General features: G+C 47.1%; 1 protein-coding gene across 7 annotated transcripts in view; it reads left to right on the top strand.

The window, feature by feature from the left end:
• gyg2 (glycogenin 2) overlaps window positions 1-22,484 on the top strand; it is a 126,253-nt gene that overhangs the window by 83,307 nt on the left and 20,462 nt on the right. Inside the window, exon 8 of one of the 7 annotated variants that reach the window (XM_078545069.1) lies at window positions 11,169-11,282. The exons of the other annotated variants lie outside the window; for them this stretch is intronic. Within the exon in view, the coding sequence (XP_078401195.1) occupies window positions 11,169-11,282 (114 nt within the window). The remainder of the gene's footprint in view (window positions 1-11,168; window positions 11,283-22,484) is intronic. 7 annotated transcript variants of the gene reach the window in all.

Here is a 22,484-nt window from a genome sequence, read left to right as displayed (position 1 = left end):
ATGTCCTCATCATAACATGTCCTCCCACATATTTTTGTATCATCATTACACTCTGCCCCCTCCTCCAAGTCCTTAATATGGATAGTAAATAATTGAGGCCCTAGGACTGATCCTTGTGGCACTCCACTAGCTAGATCCTTCCAACCTGAAAGAGACCCATTAATCCCGTGTGTTAACCAATCCTCAATCCATGCTTAAACATTACCCCTGATACCGTGAGTTCCTATCTTGTGCAATAACCTTTTATGTGGCATCTTATCGAATGCCTTCTGGAAATCCAAATACACTACATCTACTAGTTCCTCTTTATCAACACTGCTTGTTATACCCTCAAAGAACTCTAGCAGATTTGCCAAATATGATTTCCCTTTCACAAAGCCATGTTGACTCTGTTTGATTGCGTTAAGCTTTTCTAAATGTCCTGCTATTTCTTCCTTAATAATGGTCTCCAGCATTTAGACTGACTGGCCTATAGTTTCCTGCTTTTTGTCTCCCTCCCTTCTTGAACAGGGGCACCACATTAACAGCTTTCCAATCTGCTGGGACCCTCCCAGAATCCAGTGAGTTCTGGAATGTTTCGACCAATGCCTCCACTATCTCTGCAGCCACTTCCTTTAAAACCCTTGGATGCAGGCCATCAGGTCCTGGTGACTTGTCTGTCTTTAGTCCCATTAGTTTCTCAAATACTTTGTCCCTTGTGATAGAGACTGTTATAAGATCTTTCCTCCTTTTAACTCCTTGCTTATCTGATATCTTTGGATGTTTATAGTGTCCTCCACCATTCCTAAAAAATTCCCAATGCTCTGGCCTACCACTAATTTTTGCCACTTTTTATGCCTTAGTTTTTGATTGGATGCTCTCCTTGACCACCTTTGTTAACCACAGGTGGTTCATCCTTCTCATCGAGTCCTTCTTTTTGACCGGGATAAGTTTTTGCTGAGCGTTATGAAATATCTGCTTAAATGTCTACAACTGCTCATCCACTGACCTTGTCTTCAGTCTATTTTCCCAGCATGCTTGACACAATTCTTTCTTCATACCTCCGTAATTGCCCTTATTTAAGTTGAGGACACTGGTTTGAGACCTGAGTTGGTCGCCCTCAAACTGAATTTGAAATTCTGCCATGTTGTGATTGCTACCCCTTAGAGGATCCTTAAGTGTGACATCTCTTATTAATCTCACCTCATTACACATTACTAGATCTAAATTAGCCTGTTCCCAGGTAGGTTCTGCATGCAGCATTTGTTGCTGCAACTTATTGCTGTAAGAGAGAATCCCTGATGCACTCTACAAATTCGTCTTCCATGTTACCCCTGCCAGTCTGGTTTGTCCAGTCAATGTGCAGATTAAAATCACCCATGACAATTGTAGCACCCTTCTTACACCATTCAATTAGTTCCCGATTTATACTTTGTCCTACAGCGAGGCAACATTTTGGGGGCCTATAGATGACTCTCATCTGTGACTCCTTCTCCTTGCTGTTCCTTATTTCCACATCACGATCTATTACACCTATATCACTACTCACCACCACACTGATACCTTCCTTTATTAACAAAGCTACCCCACCTCCTTTTCCTTTTTGCCTAGTTTTCCAGACCGTCAAATACTCTTGAATATTGAGTTCCCGGTCTTGGTCACCCTGCAACCGCTTCTCTGTAACAACTATCAAGTCATATTCATTTATTTCTTTTTGTGCCATCAACTCATCTATCTTGTTACAAATGCTGCGTCATGGGAGCTGCGAGGGTACCTTGCACAGACTTGCAAAATGTGCATCCTGTGGTCACACGCTATCTGGACGTTCATGGAGTGGAAGCCCTTCCTGTTGATGAAGGCACCCGGCTGACCCGCTGGCGCCTTGATGGCCACATGTGCGCAGTCAATGGCACCCTGGACGCGGGGGTAACCCAGCATTCACTGCAAAGCCTCTGGCTCGCTCGGCCTGGCTGGCCTCGTCTGTACGGTAAAGAATAAAGGTCAGTACCCGCCTGAACAGAGCTTCTGTCACCAGTTTGATGCAACTGTGCACAGCTGATTGGGAGACGCCACACAAATGCCCCACTGAGCTGTGGAAAGAGCTGGAGCCATAGAAGTTAAGGGCCGCCGTGGCCTTCAGAGCCACTGGCATGGGGTGTCCACACACACAGTCGGAGCTGATCTCAGGCCCAACCATCTGTCAAATGGAGGTCACGGTCCCCTTGAGAGGTGGAGCCTCCCTCGGCATTGCAACTCTGACATATTGAGGCAGTTGCATCGCTGTCTGTAAACCCTGGCAGCAGGATAGTAGCATCGTCCGCGGCCCCTTCCGCCTTGGATTTCCTGTTGGACCTGCGCCCCTTGTGCCTGCGTTGTTCCTCCCACAGGTTGCTCCCCTGGAAGCTGCACTGGGACCCCTGACTGCCTTACCCTCCCTCCTCAGAGGAGGTGCCTCCAGCAGAGACCACAATCCCCATTACCAGGGTAAGGGAAGACTGTCTGATACCTGGAAGGATCCACACGGTCTGAATCATCCGGGGGCCTGGCAGATGGCAATGAGCCCTGAAATGAAGCCTGGAAATGCTAAGAATGAAGCCCTGAGCAGAGATGAAGCTGTCAAGTACCAATAAGCAACAAGCTGCAAACTATCTCCTAAACTCCTCACTACTCTCACTGGCAATGCTGATGGCCCTTTTTAATCCCGCCCTTGGATGAAGTTTGTGAAAATGTCGGCTGGCCCCCTGCCTGTTTTGCCCATGCGATGAGCAGGAAAATCGCGAGGGCGAGGTAAGATCTCAGTCAATTGGACTCTTAAGGGCCTTTGGCGGCCTGTTAACCAATGGCGGGTGCTGTTCTGTTACCCGTGTGAGGCCGCCGAGCGAAATATCCCGCAAGTGCGCAATGATGTCGGGACGCTCGCCTCATGTCATCACACGCTACTTTACTCCCGGACGGGTCAGGCATACCCTCCGGTGGGACGAAAAATTCTGCCCCTGTTTTGGTCAATTTGCATCATCCTCGCTGTTTGCCACTCCTCCTCCGAATTTGGTACCATTGGAAAATATTGAAACGCAGCACTGACCCTTGGCGAACACCTCTGTTTACTATCTCCCTAGCCTGGAAAATAACCACTTGACATGACCAGCCGGTTACTGTCCATGCGCCAATTATTTTACCCAAGTTGCCACCGAGCTGGAATTCTACCTGAGACAGATCAGAGCTTTAAAGGACTTTGGGTGAAATTTAGCCATGGCTCCCGACACTGGGTTGGGAAAGTGGTGGCAACACGGCACCGGTCTCCTGTGGCTGGCTGAATGTGATTAGGAGTTGATGGCCAGTTAATGGAAATGATGCGGGGGTGAGGGGGGTGGGTGCTGCAATGGCAGGAGTCCCGCAGAACACCAGATACTACGGTGCTGGTGCCATTTTTAAAAGGTAGCCACACCAGCACTCGCTTATAAAAGGGCATTGAAACTGAGTGCTCCTTTGGACATGAGAGGAGCTGCATTTTGGAGGTTAAAATCGTTGCAGATAAGTTTTCACTCCCGTCAGTTCAGGACCGATGTAGGAAATTCCGATAAAAGCAAAATACTGCGGATGCAGGAAATCCGAAATGGAAAAACAGAGAATGCTCGCAAAAACTCAGCAGGTCCGGCAGCATCTTTGGAGAGAGAAACAGAGTCAACGTTTCGAGTCCGTATTAAGTTCCGACTTGGATTAACGGAGAAGCTGTCGCAGAGTGGTGACTGGATATTTTCTTTCTTTAGTCATTCATGGGATGTGGGCGTCGCTGGCTAGATCAGCATTAATTGCCCATCCCTAATTGTCCTTGTTCAGAGGGCACTTAAAAGTCAACCACATTGCTGTGGGCCTGGAGTCACATGTAGGCCAGACCAGGTAAGGGCAGCAGATTTCCTTCCCTATAGGACATTGGTGAACCAGATGGGTTTTTTTACAAATTGACAATGGTTTCATGGTCAGCATTAGACTTTTAATTCCAGATTTTTATTGAATTCAAAATCCACCATCTGTCTTGACAGGATTCGAACTGGATTACCACAAGGTTTAGTGATGCATCACTTGCGGACCTTCCCCAGGTGGTTAGAGAGCACGGGGAGATTCCGTTCCCACCGGCCATCCCGAACGGCCAAGGAGGCCTACTCGAGGTGACGGTGGATGTCAGCAGTCAAGGGGTCCGGCAACGAGATTGGATCCAGTGCAGGAAGAGGATGAACTCCAAACCACCAGGGTGTGTCTGAATGAATGCTGTGCGAACTGTGGATGTGGGGCACTGAAGTCACTCAATTTCTAAGTGATTGGTTGTGCCATCATGTATATCTCTGTGCACCTTGATCAACTGCCTCATGATTATTGGATGCACGAGGGTTTCATGCGATCCCATCTCCCTCTCCGCCTTATATACCTCACATAAGAGGGAGATGAGAACTAGCGCACCCATCAAGGGCCAGGGGGAAGTCCAGCATTGAGGGCATTTGTCCAGCCACATCTTGAGCCTAACTCGCTGTCCACTTGCACTCGCAGTACTAAAGGGCTCACGAGGTCTGGACGGAGGAGTTCACAACATCCTGACCCCCTACCAAGTTTGGAGGCGCTGGAGCTGGCTGGGAAGCAGGGTGGTTGTTCAGTGTCGGACACAATGGTTGGACTGTCTGTTACGGAGAGTGAGGGTCGTGCGTGCATTGTGATTAGCTCGGCGTTTGGAATGGGAGAGGCCACTGGCACCCATGGTCACTAATTCATGGTTTATAATCTCAGGACCCAATTGTGTTGAACTGACCAGTGAGCCTCCTCAAGTCCTTACCTCTGATGACAAAAGTGGCCCTGTCTTAGAGGGCGCACCATCACATCATTTCCCTGCACCAAACACCAGTGCAAACACCCCCCCACCCACTCCCTTTGGGTAGATGAGCACATATCGGCTCTACCTCGTTGTTGGACAGACATGGAGGACAAGAGGCTGGTGCATTGACAGTCAGGCTGTCTGGAGCCCAGGCCCATGCTGCACCCCAGACTGATGACGGGCCTCTGATGAGGGCCATGCTCGGGCTGTTGGAGTTGCAGAGATGCACAGGAGAATCTGGCAGAGCTGCCTGATGCGTGGTGCAGGCATGCACAGGCGATGGAGGAGTCTATCCAGGCCATGTTTCAGTTGGGTGAGCGCATTGCTTCCTCCATGGAGAGGTTGGCGACTGTCATGGAGAGGCAGTACCAGGAGAACACACCGTGTGGATGCCTGGTGTTGGCACGCACCTGCAGACCATTGCTTGCACCATGATCACGTTGCATAGGGCCAGTGAGAGGCGGCGGACGGTGCCCCTGGACACCCCTCCAGGAGTACCTCCACCCTGCAAGGACTGAGGAGTTGCCAGCTTACAAACTCGAGGATACCTCTCGTGGCATTCTGAGGGTTGCAAGTGACCCCCCACCCCCTCTGCCAGTGCCCGAAACTCCTCCAGTGGTAGTAGCTACAGAACAGGCTCATGCATGGTGCAGGGGCCCCCTACTTGCCCTGGGCCCCCCAGGCTGGCAGCACCTAGAGGATGCCCGCCACAGTCATCAGAAGGCCATGGGGTATGGAGTGCAGCAGCTACTGGGGATGCACTGCACCACCTCGCAGCATTTACAGCTAAACACAACGCTGGGGCACTGAGCTGTCCTTGCATTTGGAAATATTATGTGTATGTTGCATGAAACTTTTGGTTTTTGAGTGTTGTGCGCTTCAGTCATTGAGGGCGTTGAGATGTTAGGCAGGGAAAGAATGGGGACACTAATCAGCGGATGTTTGACGGGCATGATGTTCGGCTGCGTCAATGGGTGAGGGTATCAGGGCAGCAGAAAGGGACGGGCATGTAAGGTTTGGACGGCATCAAGTGGCCACAGAGGAAGACCTTTGTCCAGCTGGCCCCCACTGTACAACAGGATGCTGGAATCGGGCGAGGATAAGGTTGTCTCTTGCCTCCCATTCATCAGCTTCAGCCCCACTGGCATTTGCAACATGTAGATTCTCTTGTCCCTTTTCTAGAGCTTTCTTCTCCTTCCAGTGAGGTTTGAGCTGCCCCTTCCTCGTCAGGGTTTTGCTGTTTTCCCCTTTGCATGGCCAGATTGTGTCAGACACTCTGATGATGCATGTGAGTCCCCCTGGATCGTACTGAAGAGCTCCTGCCCTGTCCAAACAACGGAAATGCATCTTCAGTACCCCAATGGTTGCTCTATGATGGCCCATGTGGAGCTGTGACTGGCATTCCATCCATCCTCAGTATCAGTCTGAGGGTTTCTCACAGGCATCTTTAGCCAGGTGTGGAGAGGGCCCGAGATTCCAAGGATCCATTGATCTGCATCCCTAGAGTGAACTGGTGGTGCACCTGGGAGTGTCATAGTAAGTAGATGTCATGGCTACTGCTGGATATCTGGCTCACACCTGGCATAGGTGTGTTGTGGATGGTCACACACAATTTGAAGGTTTAATGAGTAGAACCCCTTCCTGTTGATGAATACAGCCAGTTGTTCAGAGGGTGCCTTGATGGTGACGTGTGTGCCATTGATCACACCCTGATTTGTGGGAAACCAGCCATGGCTGCAAAGCCCACTGTTCTTATTCACCAGCTCTCTTGAAAACAGCACTGGTGATCTCCTTGATGCAGCGGTGAGTGGCTGTCTGAAAGATCCCTCGCAGATCCCCAGTCGTGCCCCAGAAGGAACGCATGGCATAGAAATTCAGTGCAGCTATAAGTTTTTAAGCGTGACTGGCATGTAGCCCCTTGGCCACAGATCATCCTGCATTAGGGCGCTTGGGTCAGTCACACGTGAGAGAGAGAGAGAGAGAGAGAGAGGCAAGGTCTCCTCTGGCACTGCCTCTCAGCCATTGGTAGGTAGGTCAACTTAGTGTGGTAGATTTACAGTGCACTGGATGCCATCATTTGCGTCTCCCCTGCTGCCTGGCCACTTGGTCTTGAGCTGCCTCCTGCAGCTGCTGCGGGGGGATGTGTTGCACTGTCTGGGCAGCATTGTCCTCAGACTCACCATGGACATCTTCAAGTGCAAGTGGGTTCACCAATACTGGGTGTATTGATCCCATTGCAAATCCCTCCAAACTAATAACACACTCATGCTCTGCCACTTTAAGAGGTGGACACCTGTTCCTCCTGCGGGCATGGCCACTTTAAGGGCATGGCCCTCTGATTAACAGAGGATCAGCTTCCTGTGAAGCTCCACACCCACCCATACCTCCAGTCAGTCCTGTAGACCTCCAGTTTATTCTGCCTCTGTGCAAGCACAGTGATGGAGTCAACCCTTAAACAGGTCCCGTCAGCTCAAGCAAGCCCCTTCAAAGCTGCTAGGTTTCACTGGGCTGGTTTCAGCAGCTACGGGTGTGCTGCGGGGTTTAAATTAAATTGCAAAGGCGGCTCTAAATTGTGCTGGAATCAGCGTTTAAATTGGTTTAACAGGCTCTTTAATGAGCCTGATTACCTTCCTGCCACAAGCAAGTGATTTGAGCCCATTGGCCCCTTTCTACCTCCAACTTAATCGTGGAAGGTTATCCTACCTCTGGAATACTGGTGCGCAGCCTCTCCTATGCTTTCCACTGACCAGCTGCCACGGTGGGCTTGATTAAATTTTGTCTTTTGTGGCTGAAATTGGTGGACCATTTATGGTGAACTGCCTGGTAAATCTGTGAGCTCTACCTTGGTGATATCTGCTATTTAATGTGTAATTTTTAACTTGTATTGACTTTGTGTTATAGTCAAGTGAGAAGGGGTAAAATTGACTCCCCTTTTGTACTACTCCAAGTCTGACCGTAATGGTGTGTTGTGAATTTAGAAGGATGAAATTATTTTATTCAGTGTCTATTTAACTATTTACGTACTGATTACAAAGAAAAGAGTCTGACTGGCTTACCTGAGGTTTAAAACAAAAAGGGGCTAGGCTTTTATTGAGTTAAAAGCCCACCCAGGTAAAGATAGCAAAATATTGAAAAAGGTAAACCCGCACCACTTGAACTTTCCCAACCCATATTCTCTCTCTCACAAACGTGCAAAATTTACAAGTCATACTGTAGGTAGTTATTTTCTTAGCCAAACTGAGGTTCAATGCTGAAAGATAAGGAAATTGAGAGTTTACTGTTTTGAGACTGTGGCTACGGCAGAGCTTCTTCCAAGTTCTTTTAGATTCCAGGAGTTGAGTTGAAGCTCATGTAACTGCAACTCCGGAGATAATGTCTCTTCATTCCATAATTCGTCTTTCAGATGTCGATAAGTTTCGCAACTGAAGTTCTTTACGATGAAAAGTTCACTATCTCCGTGTTGGATTTTTAACCTATTAGAGATAGGATCTTAACTTGGGAGAGCAGAGAAGGGAGCCTCTACTGCTCCATTGGCAGCTTTTTCAGATTACTCAACCTGGTTGCAGCTTGCATGCGATATTGATGAGATTTCAAAATGACGACTTCAGTCACTTGACCTCTCTCTCTCCCCATAATGATTTCAGGAGTTTTGTTGATCTGCTGTCCAAATATATGGTTGCTTTTGTTCCGTGGCCGGAGGTTGGTGGTTGGGGGGTGGTGGTGGGGGTGGGGGGGGTGGTTGTGGGTGTGTTGTGGGGGGTGGTGTTTGGTGGGGGGGGGGTGTTGTGGTTGGGGTGAGTAGATTCTGTAATGTCCCAGCTGTTAACCCTCTGAGTCATTATCCATCTTCATGAGATAGGAAGACATTTCTCCATATAACCATTGTTCAAGCAGACTTCCTCTCCACTGGAGAGGTAGTCTTATAGAAATGTAAATACTGTGGCCAGGACATTTCAGAAGATCCCTTTGAAGTTGTTCTCGATATCCTCAGATGTGAAATTCCAGAGAATGGAAAAATTGTGGCACGTCTGAGTTGTATTCCACATTGGAACTTTCCAGAAACTGGTCGCTTGCAATACCAGACATCAGGTGACTTGTGGTAGCTATCTTTAGTCCGTGTCTTTTCCTGTCTTTAAAAAGTATATGGTTGGTCAGCCAGTGAAATTACAGATTAATATCACTCATGTACAAGTCACATTGTGACAACTGTAATTTACATACTAATAAATGTTTGTTTATTTTTGGTTTGATAGTTAAAATAGCTATAAAAAGTGGAATCAATCCTTTGGACTTTCTGTTGGGGTCATTCAGTAAACTGGATTCCTTTTGGTTTGTTGATGTCCATGGGCATTATATCTCTAATTAAATGGATTCTATCCTTGCCCCCTCAAGGATATCCCCTCCTTCCAACATTGCAAGGTCTTCCATAATCAGTACTGTCACCCCACTTCCCTTTATTCATTCCCAACTTTCCAAACACTTTTTATATAATGATAATTATATAATAAATCAGACAATTATATAATTGAATCTGAGCACCTAGGCCTCTCCATTTATGAGCCACATTTCTGTTATTGCCACTACATCATATTCCAACATACTTATACTTTTGCTTGTAGCTCACCAAACTTATTCACCACACCTTGTGCATTGGCGTAGATGCATAGTAAACCTCCCTTCATATTACACTCCTAACTAATATAGAACTACTCCCTTACCCAGTACTGAACAGCAATTTCACTTAATGTACCGTATTCCTCTTTTTTACTTCAATATACTGGTGCCCATTGCCCTGCCAATTTAGTTTTCCATTCCTTTCTTTCCCTCAAAGGAAGGAAAAGGAAAAATTGGTCTGCCACTTCTGTGGCCCATGTTCACGACAAGAGCAGAATATTTTGGATAGCAGGCTTTCCTGCCCTGAAACCTGAAGAGTTAATGGGGAATGCATCCTTGCCAGTACCAGCTCCCCCGCAGCCATTGAATGCTCCATTGGGGGTTAATTGTCTAAGGCCGAGGCTTCTGCGCTCCCCCCCCTCACCATCTGGGGAGGAAGTCCCGCCTTAGGGAGCTGCTGGCTCGGGGATCATGGGGGCCAGTGGCTCTATAGCCCCAGCAACTCCAGGTTCAAGGTTCAAGTGGTGGCCACTGCTGGGACTACAGGCAGTCGCCAAAGAAGAGGTTATGGAATCGGGACTTCAGGTAAATTCAGGGTATTGGTGGGGCCTGGCTTGCAGGGGTTGAGGGAGCTGGAGGGGGGTGGTGGGGGTGCAGTTTGAGAGTTTAGGAGTGGAAGGTTAAAGAGGAAGTGTATGTGTGCGCTGGTGGGGAGGGGGGGGGAGGTGTGGGGGGGTGTGGTGATGGTGATAGGAGTGATTGGCACAAGGTATTCTCAAAGTAATCCACCTTGCCTAACACCAGCCTGTGCAGGCTACCCTCCTGGCATGAGCCTCCCACTGCTGTGGGTAATATAGCAGTGGGAGCAAAATGAGGTACTTAAGTAGCCATTAATTAACTATTTAAGGACCCCAATAGGCCCTAGAATGAGTGGGCCACCTGACGCCTCCACCGACCCTCGTAAAATAGGAGACGGGGCAGGCGGGTAGGCCAGTCGCTGCGTTTTACCGGCACTCCACCTTCAACCACTCTGGTGGAGGGCCATAAAATTTCAGCACAGGTATCTTTATATATAGCACATAACTGGAATGTCTGCAGACCCAGAGTCCATGACCAGTTTGACCTGGTCATAACTAAGTCGATAAAGCTTTTGACTATAAATCAGACTGGCAGGATTGCCACCATTTGACACAGCCCTTAACACGGTTTGAAGCAAATATTTTTTTAAATGCTCTTCTGTATGTAGGATAGTCATTTTATATGGGTCAGTAGATGGTGTGCAAGACCAGCATAAATACCTGGGGAAATGCATGGACAACTCTCATCATATAATTGGACCAAATTTTAATAATTGTAAACTGGTAGGCACCAGTGCAAACTCCCACTGGATGCAGTGTTAAATGGGTGGAAGTTGATAAAAAAAAATGCATCATCTTCTTCCTATTTTTCTAACCAGTTGTGTCACAGAATCCACCCTGTTATTTGATGCATTATGCTGGAAGGCAAAACAAAACTTTATTTAATTGCCATCAGTACATTGCAAAACATTAGCTAAGGTTCCATCACCAAGTCTCCCTGTTTTTCTTTTGAGTACAGTAACGCTGATGTTGGATGTGTTGATATATTTATAGAGAAAAAAAAACATTGGGCTTAGAATTGCCGACAGATGTGAATTGGGCCCATACCTGATGTTGCTCTTTCATTTTTTTAACAGCCAGTAACTGGGCGCCGACATGGATTTTTCTATGTACCTCGACTTGAGTCAGTTGCAGCACCAATTCCAAAAATATTTATTCAACTGCCAGACTTGGGTCCACTTGTGCATCCGGTATATCGTCTTTACTCTGCGACTAAACGCTGTTGAGTAGATAAAATCTAACAATGCAACAGTCACTTGGTTTAACTAGATCAGCATTCTAATCCGAAAATACAGGTACGGTAGTGTAATGGCTGTCTAACTGGCCTAGCGATCCACAGGCTTGGACTCATCCAGGGAAGGTGAGTCCAAATCCCGTCACGGTCCCTCGAGAGCTTACGACCAGCTAATTTAAAAGAAAGGAATTGGTATCGGTGAAAGTGACAATGAAGCTGTCAGGATTGTCGGGAAAATATGGTGTCCTTTAGGGAATGAAACTTGCCGGCCTGTCTGTGACACCAGTGTGGTTGACTCTCTTGACTGTCTCCTGTTGGTCCAGCAAGCCACTTGGTTGTATCACGTCACTTACCATCAGTTCGAGAAGCAGGGCAGCTCCAGGGAAACAAGATGGGCGTCAATTGCTCCACCCCAAGAGCAAAGTTTTAAAATGATCTTGTGGAACAGGTTGACGTGCCCCACTTTAATTTTGGATAAGGCATTTTTTTTAAACTCTGCTTTGGTGCCTTCAGATCCTGAGTGGTTAAGCTGAGAGGATTGTTGTTCTTTGTGTAGAAGACAGTTTTGAACCTTGCCCTTAGTATACCGATAACTTGGTCTCTCACTTTTATTTGAACACTGTTATTTTGGACATCCAGTGGAGTATTTATCCTGCAGTAGAATATCTCAGCTTCCCTTCCATGTACTGGATAAGACAAAATCCCATTGCACCATGGGAACTCTCAGTTGCCAAGATGTGGATTATACTGCAGGTCACATTACTATTGTAAAGGCTGTTAAAGAAGACAAGATAAATTCAAGGAGGTAGGGATGCCACTGGGTTTTTTAAGAGCCTATAGGTTGAGGAATTATAGAATTAAACAGTACAGAAGGACGCCATTTGGCCCATCATGCCTGTGCTGGTTCTTTTTGATAGAGCCACCCAATTAATCCCACTGCTCTTTCTCATTGCCTTGTTAATTTTAATACAGTAAATCTTATTGCGGTTGGTGTTGTGGAGACTGCCTTGCAGCCCAAACTATCTAGTCAGTCCAAACTGCCCCTCCCACTCCACTAAGGAAAGACCCAGAAAGGGGGCAGGGCCCCTGGACGATTGTTTAGTCGGGCACCCCTGCAATGGACTGCGCTACTGGGAAAAATAACCATGTCCAAACAGGCTGGTGGGCCAGCTATCACCAGGAGGCAATCTGTTGTGGTACAGAAAGGTGTAGTGCCACCCCAGTCACTGAGTCAGAGCCATATATGCCCAGCAATTATGGAAGGATGCCAGGGAGAGGTGGTAGCATGGTGGTGTTGTCACTGGAGACCCAGGGTAATGCTCTGGGGACCTGAGTTTGAACATGGCAAATAGTGAAATTTGAATTCAATAGAAATCTGGAATTAAAAGTCTGATGATGACCACAAAACCACTGCCGATTGTCGTAAAAACCCATCTGGTTTACTAATGGCCTTTAGGGAAGGAAATCTGCCGTCCTTACCTGGTCTGGCCTACATGTGACTCCAGACCCACAGCAATGTGGTTAACTCTTAAATGCCCTCGGAATAAGGACAAATAGGGATGGGCAATAAATTGTTCCATGGACCTATAAGGGTGGAAGATCTTTGTCTTGAGCATTGAAGAAACAGGATAGAGGAGCATTTTTAAGAAATAAACCTTTTTAATTGTGGGGTGGCTGACTTGGCATTGGATGTGATATATAATGTTATTGCTAAGAGTTATGCTTTCCTCTTAAATAATTTTAGCACCAATTAGACTTAAACTGTGAAATGTGCCTGTCCGAAAGGGCCAGTGGGTCATTGTTCATACTCCCGTTGGGGAGACCAAAAAACATCTAAAAAGCAACAGGAAATGGCACCTTTTCTCTTAAGACTTCCTTGTAAAGACTGTTTATGCAAAACCTTTCTGTTTTCTCCCAAACAGAGTAATAATGCAAAGGTAGAATTTCGCTCCAGGTTAGACAGAGTTTGTGAGCTTAACCAAGCCTTAAGGTTTCAGTATATGAACTATTTGCTTTAATGGTGTGTGGTGCATATCCTGTTCAGAGATATTCATCAGACACTGTAATGGCCTGACACCGAACAGAAACTTGACACCCGTTCCATCCACTGGGACACGCGCGGCTCCTCCCACCGTTGACGTCATTGTTGTGAGCCCCTTGTCCGTTGACCCCTCACTGCCCCTCTTCCACCCCTCGCTGCTCCCTAGCCTCCTGCTCACCGGGCCTCCCTTGAGCCCTCGCTGCAGGCAGTTGCCTGGGACGTCACCGTCAGTGATGACACACACCGCAAATGCGTGTGCAGTTGTGGCATCAGCAAATGCAACCTTCAGCACAAAGGATCTCCACAACCTCAAGAGAGTTCAGCCAATCCCGCCAGTAAGTGATGCTGAAAACTCTCTAGTAAAGATGCAGGCTATACACACAAAACAAAAGCAAAGTCCTGTGAGTGTTGATGGTCTGAAAACAAAATCGGGCATGCTGGAAACTCAGCTGAGCGTCTGTGGAAAGAGAGTTCATGTTTCAGGTAGTTGACCTTTCATCAGAACAAGATCATGTTGGAGATGCACATTTTTGGAGCAAATAAGGCAGGGAAAAAGGGGTTTGGAGCAGAAAAGGAACAAGAGGGAAAGTTCTGACAAGAATGGAGGGGATGAAATGAGTAAAGGGATTCTTGTTCTGTTGCTCTACCTTCCCTCACATTTTGTTCCATTCAAGCTCGAGAGCTGAAGACCTTTAAATCCTCAGGGCTGCAGGGCTCTCGTAGTAGAGAGTATTCTAGGTGTTGTTTCTTTGCTTGAGATGCCTCTCTGCAGATGGTCGACAGATCACTCCCTGACATTCAACGGCATTACCATCACTCAGTTCCCCCACTGTCAACATCCTGGGGATTACCATTGACCAGAAATTGAACTGGACTAGCCACATAAATACTGTGGCTACAAGAGCAAGGTCAGAGGCTGGGAATTCTGGGACAAGTAACTCGCCTGACTCCCCAAAACCTGTCCACCATCTACAGGGCACAATTCAGGAGTGTGATGGAATACTCTCCATTTGCCTGGATGAGTGCAGCTCCCACAACACTCAAGAAGCTCAACACTATCTAGGACAAAGAACTGATCAGGGTTGGCCTGCAGATGACTAATCGCATAGTTGTTGGTCAATTTGGCTAGTTTATCACTAAGAGATTTTTCTACTATACTAAAGGACTGGTCCTGAGATGCTCTGCGCAGGTCATCAGCATAGAGGAAACTTCTGGCATGTGGGTGAATGGGCTGGTTGTTGGCGTAAAGATTGAATAGCAAGGGTACAAGAGCATCGCTTTGAGAGAAACCATTTTTCTATCTGTGCCATCTTCTTGACTTGCCAGTTAGGTCAACAAGAAAACGTTTGCTGACCAGTATGTTGCTCATCAGCTCACTCAGTCTGAAAGTAAGTGCAGCAAGCAGTTAAGAAGGCAAATGGTATTTATGGCCTTCATTGTGAGAGGACTTGAGTACAGGAGCAAGGATGTCTTGACTGCAGCTATACAGGGCCTTGGTGAGACCACATCCTGGAGTATTGTGTGCAGTTTTAGTCCCCTTACCTAAAAAAGGATATACTTCCAATAGAGGGAGGGCAGCGAAGGTTCACCCTGGGATGGCAGGATTGTCGTATGAGGAGAGATTGAGCCGATTAGGTCTGTATTCACTGGAGTTTAGAAGAATGAGAGGGGATCTCATTGAAATGTATAAAATTCTGACAGGGCTGGACAGACTGGATGCAGGGATGATGTTTCCTCTGGCTGGGGGATGGGTGGGGGGTAGGTCATTTTAGGACTGAGATGAGGAGAACCTTCGTCACTCAGAGGGTGGACCTGTGGAATTCTCTACCTCAGAGGGCTGTGGAGGCCAAGTCACTGAATATATTTAAGAAGGAAATAGATTCCTAGACTCTAATGGCATCCAGGGGTATGGGGAGAGAGTGGGAGTACGGCGTCAAGATAGAGGACCAGCCAAGATCATGTTGAACGGTGGAGCAGGCTCGAGGGGCCAAATGACCTACTGCTATTTTTCTATTTTCTGTCTGACCATGATGTCAAATAACTTCTGTGCAAGAACCTGGTTGTATCATGCAGCAGCTAAGTCCACGTAGGCTTAAAGAGATGATGGTGCAGGAAAAAAAGGTTGTGTGATATTGGGCCATGCATGGAAAGTAAAAATGGGTCCAGAGGAGGTCCAAATAGTTACAGAATGTCCAAGAGAATTTGAGAGCTGCTTTCAGTTTACTAAGCTCAGCGTTAAGGTCAGATGGTTGTAATATGCCTAGCAGAGACGTGCTTTGTTTGCCTGTTCAGAAAGGCTAGCATTATATTTGACTATGCATTGTTTATTCTTTTAACGCCTTGAAGAGCTGAGTTGAAAGCCTCACTCAGATATTCCCTTTTTCCATATTAAAAACATGACGATGGTCTTACCTTAACTTTGGTGTGTTCCCCCCCGGTTTTAGAAGCTCTGGGACAAGCTGACAGCCCATTCCATTGTTGACTCAGCTGGTAACATGGTATTGCACTCGAGTGCAAGTCTGTTCCCCTGTCAATGGCTAAGAAACCTTCTGTAGGTCATTTATCCATATCCTGGAACTTGGATTACGCAAACTTGAGGAGAAACGTTACCCAAAACTGTTCTTAATTTGGGTTTATTAATTATTTAAGAGGAAAAATTTTGTTACATTCAGTAGCGATAATTATTTGATGCTGTTCAGATAGAAGACGAGTTTTGATGAATTGAGGCTTACAGACCATTTTCCTTATTTTCCACAGCAGAAAATTAAACATGTAAGATTTCGGAATGTGCCGTTATCCAATGAGCCCAGTATGTCGTCTATGAAGATGGTACATGTGAATATCAGACTGCAACTAGCCTTGTAAATCAATCCTCTCAAATACCCAGCCACTTTTTAAAAAAAAAATACTAATTGCCAATCTAATCTTGGGAATATAAGCTAGCAATGTCTCACTAAGAGTTAAACTTTGTGCCATTTTAAAAAGTGATCATGCTCAATCTTCCACAAAAAGATTGCTTCATGAACTTTTTTGTGTACATCATACCACGCCATTGGGGCACCATGATGGCAGTGATCCATGACTTGCCTCCTCCTGCCTTGGCAATCTTCCCACTGCACATCTTCAACATTTGTGATTCTGATCCCTCCACGACCCCTCGCCTCTCATCTCGATAGTATCCTCTAGCCCCACAACCCTCTGAGATATCGGCACTCCCCCAATTCTGGCCTCTTGCCAACTTAAATCGCTCCACACCGCCTCGGCTCTAAGCTCTGGAATTCCCTCCTTACTCCTCCCCTTGTCTCTATCGCTTTCCTCCTTTTTAAGGCATTCCTTAAAATCTCCCTGTTTAGCCTAAGTGTTTTTTTTGTCATCTGCTCAAATAACCCCTTATGTGCTTGGTGTCAGATTTTTGTATGATAACACACTGCCTTGGGATGATTTAGTACATTAAAGGTGCTATATAAATGCAAGTTGTTGCTTGTTGACAGTGGGCTGGATTTTACTGGCGATGGGAACCAAGGCTGCTGGACCCACTTAATCACCAAAGAAGCCCCTTGTCACACTCCCAGCAGTGGCAGAAGCTCCCCTGATTCAGTTGTAGGGCGGAAGTGGCTGACTCAGGGTTCCAGGCCAGTGGCGGCGGGATGTTAATTGGGCTCATTAATGAGCCATTTAGCACCCATTATCCCTAAGCCCACTGCAATTTGGTGGTGGCTCAAGGATTTAATGGGGGCCACATGGGTCTCCCTCGTCCTTGGAAAGATCACCCAGTAACCCCTTGTTGGGTTTCCCAATGACCATCCAGTTGGGACCCTCGTAGTCAGGCACTCTGAGGGCCTGGCAGGTGTCAGAAGAGGGGGTGACAGCTAAAAGCCAAACCCCTACCTGTCCTGTGACCACCCCCCCCCCCCAATAAACTCCTCACCCTGATCCTCATTCTGCTTTTACCCGCCTCTGGTTTGGAGTCCCACGATGATCCTGGACCTCTGACGACATTGCCACCACTTCTGGCGGCATGAGCAGCTGCCGGCCTCTAATTGGCCACAGCTAATGCTAGGGACCTTAATCCCGAGAAAGGCCCAGAGGTGGCCGCTTAAACGCCTGAAGGGCACTTGATACTGTTCCCACCCCACCCCCCACACTCCACCCCATCCCACTTGATCAGATGGGAGTTCCCTGCCGAATTTCTAACAGGTGGGCGAGACCACCACTCCCCCATTGGCCTGATGGAGTCCTGGCTGAGATATGTCTTTCTCTCTCTCTCCCCCTTTTCACTCCTGCTTTCTGGAACTCGTATTTCTAATCCTCCTGGCTGTCTTGTTTCCCCTTTTTAAAAGCCTCCTCCAAGCCTATCCCTTTCGCTGTTCTGTCAGTATCTCTTCCACTCCCTACGTGGCATCCCGTAAATTGCCTTGGGATATTTATATGAAATGGATGACACGTTTTCCCTTGATCCCCAAAAATGACTTTTTTTAACAAGAATTTTATAGCCCAGAGATAGACCGTTTGGCTCATTGTGCCTGTGCAGGCTCTTTGGCTAAAGGGGAACCAGGAAGAATGTTAGTGTTCCTTCATTAACCTGACGGATTAGTTGATTGGGAAAGGCAGGGAGTTCCCCATTGGACCACCATCAGCTGATGGGAACAGGCTTTCTCCATCTGCCTTTATCTAAACCTAGCATATTCATGTACAAGTCTATCAGATCACCCCTCAACCTCCTTCACTCCCAGGAGAACAACCTCCGCTTCTCCAGTGTAACCTTGCGGCTAAGTTTCCTCATCCCTGAAAACATTCTGGTAAATCTCCTCTGCACCATATCTAAGATTTTCACATTCTTCCTAAAGTGTATGTTATATAGTCATGAAATAGTACAGAGGGAAGCCATTTGGTCTATCTTCAAAGAGCAATCTAGTTAGTCTCGCTCCCTGACACTTCCCAATTGCCCTCTAATATTTTTCTCCAAGTATTTATCTTCTCAGGGCTATTATTGAATCTGCTTCCAGCAACCTTTCAGGCAGTGTGTTTCAAACGCCGATCGCTCTCTGCGTGACAAAGATTTTCCTCATTATTTACTCTATCCAAGCCTTTCATGATTTTAAATACCCCGTTCAAATCTCCTGTTAACCTTCTCTGATCTAAGGAGTACAGCCCCAGTTTCTCCAGTTTATCTGTAATGCCTAATAGTTCAAATAATTACTTTTTTAAAAAGACCTTTGTCGCTTTCCATCTTCTGTGATACTACACGCTCCCTACCTCGAGGAGGATATGCACTTTTTTTCTATCTGTAATATTTCTGATCTGGACCTGCCCTGCTCCCTCCATTCAAACGGTATGCCTTCACCCAATTTAAATAGTTATCGTCTCCCCACCCCCACTGTGGCACCTCTGTGCCAGTGAGATATTTCCACTTGTTACACTAATCGTCATATTGCTTCTCCCTGAGTGCGATTTCAGGATTTAAGACCATTATGGTGAACCTTTTACAAAGCCAGTTCAGCTTCAACTGGAGTATTGTGTCCAGTTCTGGGTACCACACTTCAGGAAAGATGTTAAGGCATTTGAGAGGGTGTGGAAACAGCGGCAGCCTTCTGCCTCACAAGATGACAGTTTGCGCCGTGGTTCGCAAGAGTTAAGCGTCACCTGGTGCAGCTCATCTGGCTTGGCAGTCTCTGCCGCGTTTGCTGCAGAGGAAGAGCGTGGGCTGACAAGGTGCAGAGAAGATTTAATGAGAATGGTTCCAGGGATAAGGAGCTTCAGTTATGTGTATAGATTGGAGAAGCTGGGGCTGTTCTCCTTAGAGCAAAAAAAAAAGGTTAAGAGATTTGATAAAGATGTTCTAAATCATAAGGGGTCAGGACAGAGTAGATAGAGAGAAACTGTCTCTATTGGCAGAAGGATCAAGAAAACACTGACTTAAGATGAATGGCAACTTGAGGAAAAACATTTTTATGCAGCGGGTGGTTAGAATCTGGAATGTACTCCCTGAGAGTGTGATGGAGGCAGATTCAATCATGGCTTTCCGAAGGGAATTGGAGCATTATCTGAACAGCAAAGATGCTCAGCACTAAGGGGAAAGGGCAGAGGCGTGGGGCTAGCTGAGTTGCCCTTGCTCAGAGCCAGCAGGGACACGACAGGCCGAATGACCAGCTCCTGTGCTGTGACTGTTCCATGATGAGAATGATTAATGCTGTACCTGTACAAGGTGTGGGCTGACACTACATTAAAATAGCACACAACAGGAATTTGTTCTGTTTGTGTATGGAAAGAGGACTCTGCTCTTTGGTGATTAGTTGCTACCTGATTTTGTCTTGTGGATGTGTTTGTTTGGACTGGAATCTGAGCCAAATTCCAGATATGTCCCCATTCTCTGCACCGAGCGGTTTTGGTGGGAGTGGGGCGGGAATTCTTACTGATGATCGAATATTTATTGTCCCACGCGTAACTTCATGTTAAGCTGCAATTACCTGGAAGTAAGGCATGGTGGATGTTGTCTGGAGAGGATGCATTACCCAAAGCCTGATGACCTCCCGCAGTTGTCTGCACAGAACTCCAGCTTTCTGCAGTGGTAATTGCTCCTGGATAGATGATCCAGGAGACTTGAGGAAAGGGTGTTCACTTCTCACCATGTCAGCTTGAGAATGTCTGTTCAGTTCAGATTCTAAGAGAAGTCCGGGTGTAGAAAACTGAATCGGTAAAAGGAAGGATGAAACCACCGTATTGTCTTAAAAGTTTAATTGGGTCACCCGCCAATCTCACTGGCAGTAGGTGAAATGTGTCATTAACTGACCGTAGGCAAGAGCGCTTGGTTCTCCATTTTAAAGGAATGGTGAAGAGAGTGGGAAAAGGGGACCCTCATGTCACCAATTAAGATCCTGAAACCCTGTGCAATTAAAAAGGGATATTGCCGAATTCAGCTACTGTAAGTCATAAGTTGCTTTGGAAACTGGAACATTAATTGATTTTCATGTTTGCACTGTCTTTCATTTAGAGGAGTGAAAAGATGAGCCGTGACATACCTCTTAAATTTAAAAAAGTAAGCATATGCCTGGCAGCGAGGAACTGAGGTACTATTAATTTTTAGGTGAGGGAACTCAGGACCACTGGATGACCCAGTTGACCCAAGCAGGGAGCCACCCTCGGGGTAGGTGGGTTGTATGTGGCCCACTCTACCTGCAGGCCTTTCTGCAAGTGCAGAATAATAGAATTATCCCTTGTATGTGGGCGGGAATTCTTTAATGTTCCTCATTTATCTTGTGTATAAATAAGAAATCCTGAAACGTGGTAGATCATTCATTACTGATATTCCCTATTGGCTATGCAAAAGTGAGCTTGTGGTGTTCAATGATGGGTGTCGACCTTAGGAGCCGGAACACATTTCTCTCTGGCCTTGTTGCAAAGGAGTTGATTTGAAAGGAACAGGTGGGCATGGGTCGCCCGGTAGTGTGGTGAGCCTGGGGAATTGGAGACACCCATCTGGCTGAACCTGCTGGCTAGGCCTCGTTTCGATAAATGTTCCCATAGTCCCTGCTCAAGCCCCAGCCAGATCTACTGCCTCACTCTTAGGCGACGGTTTGACAGTGGGAGGTTGCAGCCAGGGCCCCGTGGGGAGTGGTCTCCATCAATTGGTAGGGGTGGAGGAGATTGGGGGGAGTGAGTGTCCAGCACTGCACAGGCCCAAGGATTCCTTGCAGACCTTTGGTGGGGGAGGGGAAGCATCCCTGGAGTTCTCGCGCAAGTTTAATAAATTTTGGACATTTGCCAGAGCCTCTACCGGCAAGTTGGTGCTTCACATCGTGCTTTGGCTGCTGTGCAGGACACCCTCTGGCATGGACAATATCCTGGCACCAGAAATATCACTGGATCATACCCTTTTTCATTTAAACTAGACCCTTGCCTTGCCTGACTTATAAGTCGAAGGAGCTGAAATGTCACGGGGCAGGAATGGAGGGAACATGAGGCTGATCTGTTGATGCGGCCAAACCTTAACCTCTTCCCGCACACCATTCTTCCTGGGCGGGGCTGGGGGCTGGGGGCTGGGAGGGTTGTTAAAATAGGAGCCAGAGTGTATGCTTCAAGTGCCCTTTGCTTTACCCAATCTCAAACGAGGCTCACTCCCCTCTATTTTGGTCAAAACTCTTGGATGCCCGTGCGGCTCCTCCAATTAAAACAGTTTAATAGATTTGGCCCTGTGATTACATAACCCTTTAGGAATTAAAACGGACAAGGTTGGAAATGCACTGTTTATCAGTCACTACCTGGAAAAAAAGCAAAAAATGTGTTGGATAGCCTTTCTGTCAGTTCAGATCTAATGCAATCAAAACGGTAGCAGAAAGTTTCTTGCCTCCCAAATGCCAAGGGCTGAATTTTCAGCTCGGCGGGCGGGCGGGCGTGATTGGTGGGCCCGGGTGCGGTCGGGAAACGGACCTGTGAACAGTGTAAAGCAGTAAATGTGTGAAAAGGGCTTTATTCAATTTGTTCACACCTTACAATGGCCTGCTGACCTTCTTAAAGGGCAGACTTTTGCATTGCAAAATGTCGAAAGTTAGCTCTAGAAAATGGATACAATTTAATGTCCATTAATTATTTTTTTACCCCTCAAGTAAAATAGTATTGCAGTTAATACATGATTAACCTTGGAGGTTGTCTTTTTTTAAATTCATTCATGGGTCGTGGGTATTGCTGGCTAGGCCAGCATTTGTTGCCCATCCCTATGCTGGGAAAAGTGTAGTGTTCCTTTAAATAAAGTATGAAATTAATTGGTTGGAAGAAAGCAGGAAATCTTCATTCAAGCATTGAGGCACCGGGGACTTTGAATTGAGTGTTCCCCGTGGGCTGTAATTCTTAGGGAGTCTCCATGGTTCTACCTGCAGGGAACCCCTGCCAGTGTGCCAGCCTTGGCCGAGGGCGACCTGCGAGTGTGCCAACCTTGGCAGAGGGCGACCTGCGAGTGTGCCAGCTTTGGCCGAGGGCGACCTGCGAGTGTGCCAGCCTTGGCCGAGGGCGACCTGCGAGTGTGCCAGCCTTGGCCGAGGGTGACCTGCGAGTGTGCCAGCCTTGGCCGAGGGCGACCTGCGAGTGTGCCAGCCTTGGCCGAGGGCGACCTGCGAGTGTGCC

The sequence above is a fragment of the Cetorhinus maximus genome, chromosome 7 (genome assembly GCF_964194155.1).
Source record: "Cetorhinus maximus chromosome 7, sCetMax3.hap1.1, whole genome shotgun sequence".
Taxonomy (NCBI): domain Eukaryota; kingdom Metazoa; phylum Chordata; class Chondrichthyes; order Lamniformes; family Cetorhinidae; genus Cetorhinus; species Cetorhinus maximus.
The sequence above is the reverse complement of the archived record's forward strand: the minus strand, read 5'-3'. Positions and strand labels throughout refer to the sequence as shown.